Source organism: Aotus nancymaae, unplaced genomic scaffold (assembly GCF_030222135.1).
Source record: "Aotus nancymaae isolate 86718 unplaced genomic scaffold, 86718_ANA_hifiasm-v0.15.2.pri h1tg000039l, whole genome shotgun sequence".
NCBI lineage: Eukaryota > Metazoa > Chordata > Mammalia > Primates > Aotidae > Aotus > Aotus nancymaae.
Genome location: NW_026988453.1, coordinates 11,167,692 through 11,186,049, shown reverse-complemented (window position 1 = coordinate 11,186,049; position 18,358 = coordinate 11,167,692). Strand labels below are relative to the sequence as shown.

Below are 18,358 nucleotides of genomic sequence, written 5' to 3'. Positions count from 1 at the left end.
CTAAGATCCTGCCTCATTCTAAAATGGATTTAAGATGGCTTAAAGAAAGATAAAGGATTCAATGAGGTTTGTTTGTTCATTTGTTGGTTTGTTTTACTAAAGATAATAAACCAGGCAGAGGAGATTAAGGGGAGACTAGTTAACTGAAGAAGTTTGAAGGGGCATCTCCTATGCTATTCTTGGGAAAATCAGGCAGCCTCCCCTTTGAGAGCTCTGCATGGATCCCAGACTCCCCAGCCCCGTGCAAGGTCAGAGCAGGCTGTCAACCTCACGACCAGCTGTTCCTACATCATCGCCCGTGGGTGGAATGGGGTGGGCGTGGTTATAAGCCTCAAAGATAGGATCCTACACCTAGTGTCAGTGAGACCCTCGGGTAGGAGACCCTATGCCTGACCTCTGAGGGCATTGCCCCATCACACCCCACCCCAGGTACAGGGAAACGGGCAGCAGCACGTGGAGAAGGCCCTGAAGCTCTTTGCCCAGCTCATCAACAACAAGGTGTTCCTGCTGACCTTCATCCGCACCCTGGAGCTGCAGCGTAGCTTCTCCATGCGGGACCGGGGCAACGTGGCTTCGCTCATCATGACCGGCCTCCAGGGCCGCCTGGAGTACGCGACCGATGTCCTCAAGCAGCTGCTCTCTGACCTCATCGATAAGAACCTGGAGAACAAGAACCACCCCAAGCTGCTTCTCCGGAGGTCTGACCCACAGCAGCGGGTGGAGAGGGCGGCAGGAGTCTAAACGGGGACGGAGCACCTCGTTATAGCGGGCCCAGGCAGCATGAGAAGTCCATTCCCCAGAAGGGACACCCATTCAGAGCAGCCTGCATCCTCACGTCTCCGCAGGGCAGAATCTGACTTTCCCTCAGCCCAGGCAGACTACAGAGTCTGAAGTGGCCCAAGTGTGGTGGATGAGCTCAGACCTTGGCTTGGATCTCAGCTGGAGTCCCAGCTCTGCTTTCTGCTGGCTTCGTGATTTCTGGCCAGGGTTGTAACCTCTCTGTTGTTTAGTTTCCTCCTAGACAAAATGAGAAAAATCATTCCTATCTCGCAGTCTCTTCCTCCCCGTGCCTCTAGAGCTGTGCTGTCCAGCCACGGGTAGCTGCTAGAAATTAAAATGAAATAGAATGTAAAATCCAGCTCCTCCATCGCCCTAGCACTAGCTGCATCCTAAGTGCTTGGAGGCCACATTGTGGCTAGCGGCCACCATACCGGACCACACAGACAGGAACATTTCCATTATCGCAGAAGGTTCTATTGCACTGCACTGAGCTAGGGATTTGGACAGCCTGGAAGGCTGTGCCTTCTGAGCTCAGCTTCCTGGATCTGAATCACAGCCTCCACCACACATGCCCACTGTATGTTTCCTGGCAGGGGAGAGGGTTGGACACCTCGGCATCCCCTGAGCCCACCCTCTGTAGCGGCAGTGGGGAGCGGGGCACAGCTTTGGAGCTCCTCTGGGCAGAGGGGGCGTTCACCACCCCTCTTCTTTAGCCTTCCCCTAGCAAGGTCTGAGGCTTCCAGGCCCCACGTGGGGTGAGGAAGGAGGAAGAATGGCTTTGTTTTATGAGTGCTGAGCCCCCATCCTGCCAATCGGAGCATTAGAAACTCTCATTAAGAACTGTTGTATTTAAATTAGAGCTAATCTCAGGCACAATGCAGGGAGAGGGTGCTGGGAGGAGCCAGGGGAGAAAGCTACAATTTTTTCTGCCATTGTCACTCTCTCCCAGGCCCAGATTGCTGAGCGGCCCTGGCAAATGCCTGGGATTTACTGCAACCAGAGGGTGTAATTTGCACCACGTGCAGGGAGTTAAAATACCCCTCTGGCATCCCCTTCACTGAGGGTCTGTCATAGCCGCTTTGTTCCTTCCCAAATCCCCAGATCTGTAGCCCTGGGATGGGAAGGGGAGCGGGGGCCAGCGCTTGCAGGAGCAAATCCCCTGTTGGCAAAACACTTAAGCACCGCTCTCTACCTGAGGGCTGGGATCCAAGACCCCACATGACAGTCATAATGACAGCTAATGCGTAGTGCTTAGCAGGTGCCAGGCAGTTTTCTTAGCACTTTACAAACATTAACTCATTCAACCCTGACAACAACCATAGGGGCAGATGTTGTGATGAATGTCTCCATTTAGAGAAGGGAAAACGGAAACCAGACGGGTTAAGTGACTTGCCCAAAGTCACACAGCCAGCGTATAGCAGAATCAGGATTTGAACCCAAGGCAGTCTGACCCTGAGTGTTTTGGGAGGGAAAGGGACCAGGCATCTTCTAGATAGGCAAAACAGTACTCAGGCAGGCAAAAAGCCCAGAGGGACCGGGAAACTCTCTAGTTATCGTCCTGAGGCCAGAAATGAGTTGGGAGAACTGGTTCTTTACAGCCCTGTGGGATGCTGAGGTGCCTTTATCCACAGCCCCTGTCCCAGATGCAGCCAAAGCAGTTCAGAGAACTGTGGACCATCAGGGCTGAAAAGGCCAACCTCACCATTTTCAGAGGAAACTGAGGCCCAGAAAGAAGCCACCCCTGCCCCCAGGTCACAGTCTAGTTACTGGGCGAGCCGGGCTGGAGCCCAGGTGTCCTGACTCCTGCCCTGCATTCTCGCATGCTCTGTTTGTTCTCTTGGGAGACCTTGAGACAAGCCCAGGCCCCACCAGCAGGACCCCTCTGTGAAGGACGGCCCCTTACCCTTTCTCCCTTCCCCAGGACAGAGTCTGTGGCCGAAAAGATGCTGACCAATTGGTTTGCCTTCCTCCTGCACAAGTTCCTAAAGGTGAGAAAGGGAGTGAGACGGGGCCCAGAGTCCAGGGCAGGATGCACTGCTGCTCAGATCCTGGCCACAGGGCTGCATGGGGTCCCCCCTCCCTCAGGAGCAGGAAGCTACCTGGCCTGGGTGTGTTAAAGCATCTCCTTCCACTGGCCTGGCTCCGAGAGAGAAGGGGAAAGGGTGCAAGCCCGAGGAGGTGTGCCCACACTTCCTGCCCTGTGTGTGCCCACAGGAGTGCGCAGGGGAACCGCTCTTCATGCTGTACTGTGCCATCAAGCAGCAGATGGAGAAGGGCCCCATTGATGCCATCACGGGCGAGGCCCGCTACTCCCTGAGCGAAGACAAGCTCATCCGACAGCAGATCGAGTACAAGACCCTGGTGAGGAAGCCAGAAGCTCTCGGCCCACATGTGTTTCTGCTACTTCTGCCCCTTACGCTGGGGGGTCGATAAAGAAGATGGGAGGCTGGTCTGGGGTGAGCCCAAAAAGCAACTAAGTGTACCAAGAGCAAGGCAGACAGGCAGGCAGGGCCCTTCCACCCGGTCCCATCTCATTTGGTAAGCCCTAAAAGCACTCCGTGCCCCGAGCTACCCAAAATAATATTGGGGGAGAAAAAAGGTCACCCATCATTAGATATCGGGTAATTGGCATTATGAGAAAGATGTACATTGGTTCCTAACGTAGAGGCTTTGGGGAAGTGTGAGGCTTATCTCTGATACATCTAGAACCATCTCAAAACACTGAGGGTGCCTCACTCCAGGACTGTAGTCTCCCGTAAGTCATCCAGGAGCTAGAAAGTAGAGTCCTGGTGCTTTGAGAAAGAAGAGGTGGACACAATGTTTCAGGCTTTCATTTGGCAGATGTTACGAAGGTGAGGGAAACTGAGTCACAGACCAGAAAATCACCCTTATGTCCCCTCTAAGGAGGGTGAACTTTGGAAAAAGAAAGTTCTGCAGTCCTGACCCTCTCCCTCAAAGTACTCCTTCAACTCCCATCCTTCTCACCTTCTGTTCCCCGCTTGTAGATCCTGAACTGCGTCAACCCCGACAACGAGAACAGTCCAGAGATCCCAGTGAAGGTGTTAAACTGTGACACCATCACACAGGTTAAGGAGAAGATTCTTGATGCCGTGTATAAGAATGTGCCCTATTCCCAGCGGCCAAGGGCGGTGGACATGGACTTGGGTAGGAAGGCTGGACTCTGCGTGTGAGGGCAGGGGGTGAGGGGTGAAAGAAGGGAAGCCCTGCCCTGAATGCAACCCTTCCAGGAGGCATGAGTGTGCCCTGGCCAGGTGAGGCCCACGGGAAATGCTTACCCCTTCGGGCACTGCCTGTTGTGATGTGGCTGTCTCTGGGGAGGCCCACGTGTTTCCTCTGCTGCCTGGGCCCATGGAGACCTCCATGTCTCTAGGCTCTGTCATTGGTACCAACTTGAGGGGGTCAGGTTGGCAGGTCCCTAGAGAAGGCACAGTCAGGAGACACTGGCTCACAGCCCTCATCCCACTCACGCTGCTCCCTGCACCACCCCCTCCACCCAGAGTGGCGCCAAGGCCGGATCGCCCGGGTCGTGCTACAAGACGAGGACATCACCACCAAGATCGAGGGTGACTGGAAGCGGCTCAACACACTGATGCATTACCAGGTGAGAGCGGGTGTCTCTCCCCTCTTCAAGGTCCCAGACACACTGATGCATTACCAGGTGAGAGCGGGACCTCTCCCCTCTTCAATGTCCCAGACACACTGATGCATTACCAGGTGAGAGCGGGTCCTCTCCCCTCTTCAATGTCCCAGACACACTGATGCATTACCTGGTGAGAGCGGGTGTCTCTCCTCTCTTCAATGTCCCAGACACACTGATGCATTACCAGGTGAGAGTGGGTGTCTCTCGCCTCTTCAATGTCCCAGACACACTGATGCATTACCAGGTGAGAGCGGGACCTCTCCTCTCTTCAATGTCCCAGACACACTGATGCATTACCAGGTGAGAGCGGGTCCTCTCCCCTCTTCAACATCCCAAAATGTCCCCTTCCCACTAAGCCTTGCTCTAAGGCCTCAAAAGTCTAAAAAGGATTCTCCTCTCCCTGCTTTCCTACTACTACTGGAGCTTAGAACAGCCATTCTTAGCCATGGCTGCCCGTTGGAATTACTGAGGGAACTGATGAAAAAACATGAGTGACCTGACTCCACCCTCAGAAACAGATTTAATGGGTCTAGGGTAAGGCCTAGGGATTTCTATTCTGTGTACCTCTACTTCTGCAAAAAAAAAAAAAAAAAAAATTGCATATTGCAAAGCCCTCCACGTGGACGACTACCTTATGGTACATGGCACTGCCTCTCTTAGCATCTTACTAATGCAGCTACACTTCTGACTTGCAGTGGAGCAGGGAATTGGATAGACCTCTCTTCAGGTCTTATGTGCAACCACTCAGTAGCTGGTGTCCTTGGGAAAATTACACAAGCGTTCTTTTCTCTCACCTGTAAAATGGGGCTCCTGGTGATCCCTGCCCCGTGCAGTTGTATGGAATAGATGCAAGGTAGGAGGTGAGGTGTTTAGCACACAGGCAGACACACTGAATGAGCAGTCAAAAAAAAAATCCCAACAAAAGAACACAGGGTCAAGGAGGTAGCTACTCCCGCCTCTTCTCCCTTCCCATGGTAACCACTCCCAGCTGGGGGTCTCTGTAAGATTAAGCACAGGTAGACAGGTTGGGATTCAGAAAAAAATACTAAAATAGAAACTGAAAATAAGAGACACCAAGGGAAATTAAACCAACCAGAGGAAGTGCCTCAGGCTGCAAGACCCATGGGATCGTCTGGTTAATAACATCCCCCCATGTCCCTGTCTCGGAAAGGAAGATGTGCAGAGGGGCTGGCAGGCTGGGCTCTCAGGCACTGAGCTGCCAACTACCAGGCCCTGGAGCTGGCAGGAGCCTCTATGGGCACAGAGGACGCTGGGGCACTGGGGATTCCCAAAAACCCTCTTCTCCAGGCTCCATCCCCTCACCTGCCTGTACCCCCCATCCTGACACCCTCCCTGGACCCCTGCCCAGAGGACATGAGTGTGGTGTAGTGGGAGGAGAAGGGGCTTTGGAAACTGTACGTAACCCCTGCTTCCCCACTCATTGGTGCTATGACTTTAATCTCTCTGCATCTTGGTTGGGCTCCTCCTCTGTAAAATGGAGATAACAACCTTGGCTTGTGACAGTGTGAGGCACCCAGGATGTGGACTTACAGGCAAGGTAGCTGTCATCACTCCCTGTAAACTCTATACACATACATCCATGCCCAACCACCACTACTTCATATGGTGCTTACTGTTTCCTGTAGAGCAATTGTAATGAACCAATTAAAGCTGAAGAAGAAAGTACAAAAGAAAATAGCATTATGCCCCCAAATCATGAGTTTCTAAAGGGCAGGAGTGAGGTCTTCCTGCTTCTGTCTCTGATACCCTAATTCTTGTTACTGAGCTTTCCAGCCTATGGCTCCCAATCAGAAGAAGAAAATATTCTGTTCTTACAGTGCTCATGATTCAAAGCACTTTCAATTCCCCGATGTCATTTATCATTCATGAATGCATTCATTCCTCAAATATTTACTGAGCTTTTACTGAGTGCAAGTCACTTCCCACATGCTAGCCCTGAGTGACAGGGGACAGCAGGGAGTATCCTTCCCTTTGGGAGACTGTGATGATGATGCTCGTAATAGCAACACTAATACAAACACTCACCGCGTGCTCACTGGATACCAGGCACCACTCTCAGCCTTTCTGTGTTTTAACTTCTTTAATTCTCACCACAAACTACGTGCAATTATTATCCCCACTGACCACTAAGGCTCAGAGAGGTTAAGTCCTGTAGCGGGTAAGCAGCAGAGTCAAGGTCAGACCCTGCCAGGCATCTTGACCATGGACTTGCACCACCTGTTGGTGAAGAAAGAGAAAACCAAGGACAAGAGAGATTTAGTGACTAGACCTGCAATTGAGTTGAACTGTGGTCATTTGAGTCACCTTGTGAATCTTTCATTAGGTGACAAGAAACTATAAATGATAATGTAATCCGTTCTCCCTGGGAGTGTAAACTCCTGCCCCTGCCAAGCTTTCTGGGTATCATTTCTGGGCTGTCCGTTGTAAGGAGAATTCCCGAAAGACAGAGGTAGAGACTGCCCCCCTTCCAGTCCTGGTGCTGATGGTGCAAACGGCTGACAAGTCCAGGGAGCTACCCTAGCTGGGAGGTAATGGAGCCTTGGCACTTTCCAGGCACAGAAACTTGGAGCTTTATAACGTCAAGTCAATGCACTGCCCTCTTGTTACCCTCACAGGAGTCAGAGGTCCTTGGAGCCCCTGCACAAGAAAATCTGCATAATCTTAATTAACAAAGAGATGTTAAAAAAGTTCCCAGGATTCTGCAGATTTATAGGGAGGGTAAAATTAAACACCACCACTAAAACCTGCTATCAGGGAATCTCGTTAGCACTAATGTTCATTTATAGTTTGACTTCCCCACATTTAATTCTTTTTTGGTGGGAGAGAGGGACTGACAATTTAAGACCCAGAAAGATGGTTTTATGACTGGTGCAGCTATAAATCAAACTTATAAAGTTCATAAAAATTGTTAAAATAAAAAATGGTTTAATAGGAATGTTTTATGGCCCATAACATTATTATAGCTGTTTTATTCCCTCTGCGTTAGGGGTTTAATTGGATCGCCACGATTCTGGGGATTCTCTGTTTTTATTGGATGGAGGGTAATCTTAAATCAAAATGGCCCCAAATGTCTTCAATATGGCTCCTCATTTATCAGCCCTCTCCCTGCAGGCTGGGTGCTGAGCTGGGGCGCCCTCAGAGAGGATGAGACAAGACACCGTCTTTCTCGCTCAGTCCCCAAGAGTGGCTGCCCTTTTGGTGAAACTATCTGAAGTGATCCAGGCATTATAGGACCCAGGCCAGAAAGAAAGCAGAGCCAAAAAGGGAAATGGGCTTCAGACCAGTGTGACTTGAAGTAAAATTCCAAGTTAGAATATATAATGAAGAGAAAACATGTGCTCTGGAGCCTGACAGACCTGGCTACAAATGTTGGCTCTACCATGTATTAATTATGTGACCTTCAAGAGATTGCTTAGCCTCCCTATGATTCCATTTTTTTTCATCTGTACAATGGGAATACTTGTGCATAACTCACCAAGTTGATGGGAGGCTGGGGTCTAGCTCAGTGCTGTCCGGTAGAAATAGAATGCAAGCCACATGTGTAATTTAAAATTTCTGTATTAGCCACATTAAAAAGATAAAAATAAAAAGATCAATCAACGTTATATATTTTAATTAATCTAATTGGTCTAAAATGATCACATTTTAACACGTAATCAGTATAAAAATTATCAATAAGATAGTTTATATTTGTATCCATATTGTCATTGAAATCCAGCATGTAATGTATATTTATAGCACATCTCAATTTAGACACAGCTCATCTCAGTTGGGATTAACCACATTTCAAATGCTCGGTCAACACACATGGCAATTAGCTATTATATGGGATTGTGCAGCTCTAACCCAATAAAAGCTCAAAAAACAGCAGTAGTGGTTGTTTCTAGTATTCCTGTACTCTCTGCTCTCTACCCACACCTGTCTTATAACCCTCTGAGAGTACTTGACCATCCAACTTCCCAAGACACTGACATTCACCATACTGCACCTTTTGTATCCTTCTCAGGTATCAGACAGGTCAGTGGTGGCTCTGGTCCCCAAACAGACCTCCTCCTACAACATCCCTGCCTCTGCCAGCATCTCCCGGACGTCCATCAGCAGATACGGTGAGAATCAAAAGGGCAGACTGGGCAGCTCAGAGCAGTCTTCTGCCACCTGGCAGGGCCCACTCGCTACCCCTTCTAACGGCAGGCACCACGCACAGGCTCTTGCTAGCTGGTTTCTGTTCCTCCCTAGTCCAGGTATTCCCAGGCAGCCTTGCCCTCAGAGCTGTGGAAGCAGGTGGCAGCATGTGCCCTTTCTTTGATAATCCTGCCTGGTGGAGGAGTGAGAGTGGCCCAGAACCAGGAAGGTACCCGGATGGGGGTTCACATATCCCAGGTTGCCTGGGGCAGCGCAGTCTATGCCTGTTGTCTCAGCTGAATTATTCAGAGTGCCCCTTGCACTCTCAAAAGTGTCCCAGTTTGATCAATAAATTAGTCTGAGGAGTACTGAGGCCCCCAGTGCCCTCTGGGCAATGAGGTGATGGCACCTCCCTGTCCCTTATTTTCTCTGGTTTCAGGTATGCGCTAAGCCCTTGGGCTTCCCAGCCAAAGGGCACCACAGGACTGAACCCAGCAGCACCACAAAGGGCTCAAGAAATTCTATCCCCCAGTCCCCATACGAGAAGAGACCCTTAACTCCCAAGAGGAACATTACAACTTGCAGCTCTTTAGTACCCATATTTATATGAAAGCACTGATGAAAATATCCTGTTGACTTTTTACCTATTAATTATTCATTGCTGGGAGTGTCAGAGTAGACGGGACTCCCAGATTCCCAAGCGTCTCTCTAATTCACCGAATTTATAAATCCTCTTCTAAAAAAGCCTTCAGGCTCTTCTGTCCTCATGCCAACCAAAGATCCCTAAAATGATCTACCATATATGAGTTCCCAACGGTCCCCTTTCGGCTGAAATGAGTTTATTCTGAGTGGATGTAGCAGGCGGGCAGGGATTCTGGAAGGATCTACAAGCAAGGCGGTGACATCAGTTACTCACAGCCCTCGCCACCCTCTTCTCCTCAGACTCCTCCTTCAGGTACACGGGCAGCCCTGACAGCCTGCGGTCCCGGGCCCCCATGATCACCCCAGACCTGGAGAGTGGGGTCAAGGTGTGGCATCTGGTGAAGAACCATGACCACGGTGACCAGAAGGAGGGTGACCGGGGCAGCAAGATGGTGTCCGAGATCTACCTGACCCGGCTACTCGCCACCAAGGTAACTCCCACTCTGCCCAGGCCAGGGGGCGCTCCTCAGAGGAGCATGTCCTGTCCCTCCACAACACAGGAAGCATGTCTGGAGTGTGTCCTTCAAGGGAACCCGTTCAGACAGTCCAGGGACAGCTGGGCGTGGTGGCTCATCCCTATAATCCTAGCGCTTTGGGAAGCCAAGGCAGAAGGAAGGCTTGAGCCCAAGAGTATGGGAGCAGCCTGGGCAACATATCAAGCCCCGATCTCCACTAACAGCAACAACAACGTAGCCCAGGTCCCTGGGAAGGGCTTCCAAAAGATCAGGCCACTGCTGTTCTCCGCCCTTTGGCAAAAATAGTAAACATCATAGCTTTCTGCATACTTCTAGAGACTGCTGTTTCACTTCAGAGGAGCAGTTCTCTCCCTCTGGACCCCTTAAGCTTTAGGAAGACCCTGGGGTTGCTTGCTGATATTAGTTGGAAAGATATGCTGGCCTCCACTATCATTGCCTTTCTATCCCCTTTCTGGCCACCATGGGAGGGAAAGCACAAAGGCCTGGCTCTGCCGGTAACCCAAGGGGAGGCTTCCCCTTCCCATCCCATCCCATCCCACCCCGGCTACCCCCAGGTGTTGATGGAAGCGAGCCTGTGTCTTCTAGCCTTCCTAGCAGATACCAAAATAAGCCTGTAAGTATGACAATCAAACAGCCCCTATTTTCTAGGCAGGGTGAGATTTCCAATACTCTTCCCCACTGACCCTCCAACAATGCCACTGAAGATTTAATGCAGTGGCATCCAACTTAGAGCTCTCAGACTTGCTCCCAGAGTGGTCCGGAAGTATTCCACCAGACCCCATGTCTCCATTCTAGCTTTGCCAATATGCTCAGCATTCCAATAAGAGACCACGAAAGAGATAACAGAAGAGGCTAGAGGTTCCACTGACCTTCAGAGGTGTGCCATGAGCCTGTAAACTGTGGAACCCAGGCCCAGTCTCCAATAAGAGACCACGAAAGAGATAACAGAAGAGGCTAGAGGTTCCACTGACCTTCAGAGGTGTGCCATGAGCCTATAAACTGTGGAACCCAGGCCCAGTCTTATTCCTGCCCCACAGACCCCCCAAAGCCCTGTGGATCAGCACTCTGCCTGGGGGATTCTTGAGTGTAGACACTTCACCCACATTCCACACTACAGATGCCACTTGTCCCAGGCCACTAATATCCTAAGCCTCGTCATACCTTCCTATCAGACTCTCCTGGTCCTGCTGCGCTCCTGCCAGGAGGCACCCAGTCCTCCACGTTGTTCCTTGGACACCCTTTCCAGACTGGCTTGAAGGCTGTGCCCCCTCATTCACCCATGGGAAGCCTGGACTCAGGGCACTCCCTGTTTTCCTATCAAAGACCCTGGGCCTACACCTGCCTGGCATGGACACAAGCATACATGTGGAATGTGGCTGCAGGTTGGAGGAGAGATTCTTCCCTAGGATCCACACACAGCCCATCCAGTTTCTTCCACCTCCCCAGCTAACCAACAGTACCCATCCCCACCCCACAACACTGCCTGCACAGCCTCGTGTCCCAGACAACTTTCCAAGGCAGGACGGGTCCAAGGCACCATCTGGTATGCCCATCTGCTCTCTCCCATCACCCGCTCCGTCTCACTCTCCCCCGCCTCTCCTCCAGGGCACCCTGCAGAAGTTCGTGGACGACTTGTTTGAGACCTTGTTCAGCACTGTGCACCGGGGCAGCGCTCTCCCCCTGGCCATCAAGTACATGTTTGATTTCCTGGACGAGCAGGCAGACAGGCACAGCATCCATGACACAGATGTGCGGCACACCTGGAAAAGCAACTGGTACATCCTAGGGGAGCTCAGCGGGAGGCGCAGCCCGGAGAGGCCTGGAGCTGCGAGGGATGGAGACCAGCGGGGACCGGGAGATGGGAGGGTGGGAGGGGAGCCTATTCTCGGCTGGGGCTGGGTGATCCGAGGCTCCTGGAACAAATAGTGCACATATGCTCTGCAGAGCCCACATGGTCCCCAGCTGCCTGTGCCAAGTGGGGCCTGCCTGGCTTGAGGCCCAGCACCAGGATGCACCCATGAGTTCTGGCCTTCCAGGTTGTGACCAGTCCCCCAGGAAGGGCCTCCTCCTCTGACTCTGAGATCGCTGGTTCTCAGGAGAAGGGAGCTAGGGGGGGTCCCATGCAAAGAGCTGCATTTGAAGCCTGCAGCAGAGCTTCACAGCCAGCCATCGTGAGGCATTCTGAGTTGGGCAGTTCTAGGGCACTGCATTAGATTGGGAAGCCCTGAATTAAACTGAGACCACCAGTGAAGCTGGTCAGCACTGGAGAGAGAGATCACACCTGCTGTAGACTTGAGCCCACTGACCAGGAGGATTTCATTGCAAACTTGATCTCTTAACACCAAGTGATTATCCTGGCACCATAGCTTTCAGGAAGCAGCAGGGAGAATGTCCTGCAGGCATGTTCTTTTCCTTAAAGTCACCTCCACAACCAGACCGTATTGGGAGAAGCCCTCAGGCCTCTGGCATGAGACTATCCTCCTGGGTTTTAAACCTGGACCCAAGCTAAGGACTGGCTTTCAGGTCAGACAGGACCCAGCCAAGAGCTGGCATCAAAAGGCTTCCTTTGGGACAGAGCACAGAGAGGGGAGGTCCAGGCATTTGGGTTGGGCAGGCAGCCCATGCAGCTGTCTGGAGTCAGCAGTCTCCTCAGAAAACAGAGCTGACACAGATGGGCCCAGGCTGTTATTTGGGAATCAAAAGTCCTAGCAACCAACAAAACACTTCGGAAAAAGCCAACCCCAGCCCCATCTATCCCTTCCTCCTCCCGGGTCTTGTGGTCGCTGAGCCCTCCTTAGTCTGCAGCTTTGATCACAGCGGAGTGAGATGGACAGGCTGGGGGTAGCCCTGGGGTTAAGAGCCCACAGTGCACTTTGCCAGGACAGGCCTTCCATCTGCATTTCCTGGGCAGTGCATGCCTGTCCCCTTTGCTTTGGAGCAGCCCCAGCCCAGTGCTGGGAGAGGGCAATTTAGGGAAAATCAAGAGCAAGTCCGGGCTTATCCCCATCTCTGTGCCTTCTGTGTGCTGGTCAGACCCAAGTCATAGAAATGTACTACCCTGCATCGTGGTGGGGAGAGAGTTTCCTTATCCAGACCTCAATAGCAAATGTCCAGGGAAAGATCACCAGAAACTCCCCAAGGCTGCCAGAAGAAGGGGAGGGCAGGAGAGATGAGTCAGCTCTCAGCCGCCGCCGCTCCTCCCGGGCTAAAGGAAAGTGAGGGATCCTGTTGGGTTTGGAGGTTGGGCAGAAATCATCATGGAAGGACTTGAGGCTGAGTAAGGCAGATCTTTCCCAAGACCTGGCACTACTGAGACATTTGGGAAAGTCTGGGGCCCATGAGAGTCAAGAGAATACACTGGGGAGCTGGGAACATCATCCCAGGCTAGAGGACGAGCCTGCGGCGTCCCACAGAGGAGTCAAAAGAGTTAAAGCCCAGGAGGCAGCTGGAAGAGAAGGCAAAGCTGGAAAAGGAAGTAAAAACAGCAGCTGTTCTGATTTTGAAGGAGAGTAAATGGGCTTATCTGCTTTAGGCTTAAGGAGCTGAGAAAACTCATTCTCCTCTGGTTATAAATCCCCAAGTTGAAGAAGGAAGTCTCCTAACTACTGATAGGTTCCTCTTGGGGTGGGAAAATCGCTGAGCTACAGTGAGTCATTCCCAGGATGCCAACAATGGCCTCCACTTCTCCCTCTGCCCCTGCCCAGATACAAGAACGCCCTGGGGAGAGTCATGAAAGAACTTCCCCCAGGGGAGCCCATTCCTCTGCCCAGCAAGGCCAGGCCAGCCCTGGGAAGTAGCTTGGGCAGCCGGTCTGGGCGGGGAGCACAGGTGGGGCCCTTTGTGCCCGCTTTGAGGCCGAGCCTGGGGCTGCTTGCTGCCTTCTTCCGGACATTGGCCACGGGCACTGTGAAGGGACTCCAGGAGCCTGGTGGCTTTGTTTGAAGCCCTGAGAAAATGTAGTGTCCTCTGTACTTGGGCTTGCCTGGGGGCACAGAGGGCTTTAGAAAAGTCTCCCGGGAGGGAACAGCACGCACCCAGGCCCACCCCTCGGTTGTTAGAGATCAGGGTCAGTGCCCCATTAAGGTACAGCGGTGCCTCTCCATTTCTAGCCGTCAGTAACAGCTTAGGCTAAATTAGCCCTGGCTGGACCCATTTTCTCCTGTTTTACTCCTTTGCCCCTTCAGGTAGACGATTTGACATTTTTGGGGAGGAATATCAGTGGGTGGCGGAAGGGGCGCGGCCCGCATCCATTCTCGAGTCTGCTCTGCCTTTCCCCACAGCCTCCCTCTGCGCTTCTGGGTGAACGTGATCAAGAACCCCCAGTTCGTGTTTGACATCCACAAGGGCAGCATCACGGATGCCTGTCTCTCTGTGGTGGCCCAGACCTTCATGGACTCTTGTTCAACGTCAGAGCACCGGCTGGGCAAGGACTCCCCCTCCAACAAGCTGCTCTATGCCAAGGACATCCCCAGCTACAAGAGCTGGGTGGAGAGGTCAGTAGTACCCTCAGGACAGGACAGTGCCCCTGCCTCCCTGCCACTTCCCCGCTCTCTCTGTAAGCCGTCACTGAGCAAGGACCCAGATGGTGTCTGTCATCTCTTCAGGACCTCCCGCTTCCCCTCCTTGCCCATGCCCCCTGCTGTGGGAGGAAGGGTGGCTTTGTGCCCATGGTAATCAGATGGTCATCATCCTAGTTACCACTCATTGAGCCTGTGCTAAGCACCTGGCACTCTGATAAAGATTTTGTGTGTATTATCTCATTAAAATGTACAGTAGAGTTGTGAAGGCAGTATTATTATTATTCCCATTTTACAGATGAGGAAACTGAGGTACAGAGAGGCTAAATAACTTGCCTAGTGTCACACAACTAACAGGTAGCAGAACTGGGATTTGAACACAAAGAGCCTAGTCAGAGTCTGAGCTTTTAACCACTCTGTCGGGCACCACGGCCATGAGCTCTCAGCTAGATGGAATCTACTGAAGAAACTCTGGCCTTTAGCTTCAACCTCAGCTGGAAGCAAGAGGCCAGAGGAAGCCACATCAGAAGAGAAATAGAGAGGCAGGAGCAACTGGGGACATCAGTGCCCTTGAAGGACCTGGACCTGGGGTAGCTATAGGTTAAGGTTTGCTGAGACCGCCATCAAGGCGCCTGTCCTGTCTCTGGCAGATACTATGCAGACATCGCCAAGCTCCCAGCCATCAGTGACCAGGACATGAACGCCTACCTCGCCGAGCAGTCCCGCCTGCACGCCGTGGAGTTCAACATGCTGAGTGCCCTCAATGAGATCTACTCCTACGTCAGCAAGTACAGCGAGGAGGTGAGACGGGGCCCCAGATGCGACAGAAACCGACAGGCAAAGAGCAGGAAGGCTGACTCAGTCCTTAAATCACAATAGACTGTAATTTAGAAAACACATTTAGGGAGTCAGAAGCCCATGAGTTCAAAACTCATTATCATTCCTTTAAAAGGCAACTCCGCTCCTGGTTCACTGAGGGCTTTGTGTGCTTCACTGTCTTTCACTCATTGTTAACACAATAAATAACACTTTTAATAATTTGTTTTTCAGTTCAACGTATTGTATAATTAATTTCATTCTTTCTTAATGAATCAAACTACTCTTTGCACTCCAGCAGATCCTGTCAGTTACATTTCAGATAGACAGGTGGACCCTAACACAAACAGAGGTTGGATAGGACAGCTTTGGAAAACTCACAGGCTTCTTTAGCATTGAACCTGAAAGTAGTCATCATAGTAGCAATAATTAGCACTTGCATAGCACTTCCTATGCCAGATAACGTTTTAAACACCATACATACGTACATACATACATATAGATATATAGATGTTTGTGCACATATTCATTCAATTAATCATTTAAATTATTTATGCTTATGTGCATGAAGTCAGAATGGAAAGGCAGACAGAGAGGGAAGGGGGAAGGACTCCGGAAAACGGTGTCCTGACGTCTTCCTGCCTTTGTTTTTGCTCCTCAGCTCATTGGGGCCCTAGAGCAGGATGAGCAGGCGCGGAGACAGCGGCTGGCTTATAAGGTGGAGCAGCTCATTAACGCCATGTCCATTGAGAGCTGAGAGGAGAAGCCTCACGTTCCTGGGAAGAGGGACCCATCCAAGCTGTCACTGGGAGTCTCAGATGGAAGGACAAGTGATGGGGATCAGGCCCCAGAGCTTGCTGTCCCCCGAGACCCCATCCCGGGGAGAGGGGAGAGCCCCTCTCCCTACGCCAGCCAAGTTTCGTCACAGCCAGTTCCAGCTGGGAGAGACAGTGGGCGTCATCCATCCACAGTGAGAACTCCGGAGAACCTGGAGCCAGGAGAAGGTGGTTCTTCAAGCCGAGAGGCACGAGCTGGGGACGGTTCTGCCTCTGTGACTGCTGCTTTGCATGAAAACTCATTTGATGTATATTGGGAAAATAATGAGAACTTTATTTAATTTTTTTTAAGAAAAAGGAAAAAAAAAAACAGAAATAAAACAAAAAGCCGCCCTGTCAATCCCGTCCAACTTTTGTTTAATTCTGATTTCTGTCTCCCTTCCTTCTTTTCCCCCCATTCCTCCTTCTTCATATAATGCCGATTTCCAAATGCCAGAAAAAGCAAAGAGATGCTGAAAGAAGTTGGAGGGAATATGACTGCCTCCTTTTCCTTGAAATTAAAAAAAAAAAAAAGAGGAAGAGGAGGACCAGAAGAATGAGCACAAGTATGCACCAAACACTTCGCAAAAACAGCCAGTAAAACCTGGAATGATCCCAGCAGCCAGAAGAGCATGGAACTTCCACAACTTTGCACGAATTGCAAAGCCATCAAGCAGCTCACCCTGGCTGACTGGAAATGGAGCTTTACCTACCACACACCTGCATATTCTCATCTCTTGAGAGGACATGCGTACCTAGATAGTACCAATGCTTTTTGCTACTGTTTTTTGTTTTGTTTTATTTAATCCTAAACCTCAACAAATGAGGAGCTGGTCTTTGACACGTTTCCTTTCAATTTCCCTAAGGTTACTATGAGCAATGGGGTGAGGTGGGGCTCTCCCAGATCAGACACCTGGCCTCCCTGCAGAGGATGGGCAGCCCTGCCTCATATCAGTCCCTGTCATAAACCAGGCACCCTGGGGAAAGGACCTGGAGGTGCCTGGGCCAGGCCTCCATGAGGTACCATTTGGAAGCTGATTTGGGAACGTGGGTGTTTGATTTTGGAGTTCACTCCAATCATCCAGTGGTTACTGGCAATCAAAAAAAAACAAAAATCAAACACTGTTTACAGCAAGCAATACTTGAAGAGCATAAGTTATAGAAGCTGCAGTATTTATTATTATGCTTTCTTTCTTTCATTCTCTCGTGCCTGGAGAGGGGAGACAACCCTTCGCTCGTATATGGAAGCTCCTGACTGTCTGGGCCTGCAGCACTTCCTCAGTAGAAATGACTGTGGGATGCCCACGTTACTTCCTTCTGCCTCTCTTTCTGCCTCTCATGGACTTGTGGGTGTGAAGGACAAGTGGATGACTTCTCAGTGGACTCCTTTCCTTCTCTGTCTCTTCTGATGACACCTAAAACTATGGATGACCAATTCTCCTGAGTGTAGTTTCCAAACAAAGAGACCAAAGCTCCATGCCCAGGTCCAGAGTCCCCATAGAAGCCAGCGGAAGTCATCGAGAGGAAAAGCACTCTGTTGGTGTCAGGACCTTGGTGACCAGGACAGCCATCAGAGTGTCTGGGCCCCCCACATTAGCTTGGATCCAAGCTGCCAGCTCCAACTTCTCTGCAAGCAGCACTGGAGTCAGGGGGTAGAAGGACAAGTGGAAGCAAAGGGATGGGATGGGGGAAGACAGGAGAGGAACAAGCTGCCCTTCCTCACCTTTCAAAGGGTCAGGAATCCAGTCCTAGGCGATGACGCTGGGAAGCTGGATCAGCTCCTTCAAGAGAGACTGGACCAGGGTCATTTTCTCTGTTATTAACTCTGGGCTCCAGCTTCTTTTTGCCCTGCTTTACCTCCAAGTGGTTCCAATTTCCTGCTGACCACATGTGATTCCCAGGAGAGGGCTGGGGGAGGGGATCGCAGAGGGCTGGCTTCCATCCTTGGCGTGTAGCTTTGGATCGCTGTCTAACCACACAGCAGACATTGCCTGGTCCCCTCAGCTCCAGTTTCTTGCCTGAATGCAGCTGACAAATGGGAAGAGAAAAGCATTCAACAAAATACTCAGGAAACTTGCTGTTTTCATTGTAATTCACAACGAGCCATGCCAAGGCCACTTTCTTTTGATAATCCACTTCTGTTAAAGTTTCTTGGGCCCTATTAATAGCCTGAAGGAAATACTAATGACTGGCCTTCCGCACTAAGCCAAAGTGTTTGCTCTTCATAGCACCCAAAGCTTATCCGCGCAGAGCCCATAATTTATGGAGATGAAAGGAGAGGAGATACAGGCAAGAAGCATGTGAGCAGGAGACCGTACGCTACCCATAAAAAAGTCCAGCCCACCCCGTCTAACTTCTGAGCTCTGCTTGAGTGAAGATTTTTCTGGCCACACTGCTGCTCAGACTGGCATCCAGACTTTGCTCCACCAAGAAGTCAAAGGCAGTCGG

The 18,358-nt window shown here is 51.1% G+C and overlaps 1 protein-coding gene across 1 annotated transcript in view; it reads left to right on the top strand.

The window, feature by feature from the left end:
* Positions 1 to 16,271, top strand: part of PLXNA2 (plexin A2) — a 115,974-nt gene extending 99,703 nt beyond the window's left edge. The window contains exons 19-29 of the mRNA XM_012459256.3: positions 430 to 698; positions 2,702 to 2,768; positions 2,995 to 3,141; positions 3,786 to 3,945; positions 4,299 to 4,402; positions 8,469 to 8,568; positions 9,527 to 9,717; positions 11,368 to 11,537; positions 14,043 to 14,255; positions 14,930 to 15,080; positions 15,757 to 16,271. Of these exons, the coding sequence (XP_012314679.2) occupies positions 430 to 698; positions 2,702 to 2,768; positions 2,995 to 3,141; positions 3,786 to 3,945; positions 4,299 to 4,402; positions 8,469 to 8,568; positions 9,527 to 9,717; positions 11,368 to 11,537; positions 14,043 to 14,255; positions 14,930 to 15,080; positions 15,757 to 15,852 (1,668 nt within the window). The 3' untranslated portion in view covers positions 15,853 to 16,271. The remainder of the gene's footprint in view (positions 1 to 429; positions 699 to 2,701; positions 2,769 to 2,994; positions 3,142 to 3,785; positions 3,946 to 4,298; positions 4,403 to 8,468; positions 8,569 to 9,526; positions 9,718 to 11,367; positions 11,538 to 14,042; positions 14,256 to 14,929; positions 15,081 to 15,756) is intronic.
* The last annotated feature ends 2,087 nt before the right edge of the window (positions 16,272 to 18,358 follow it).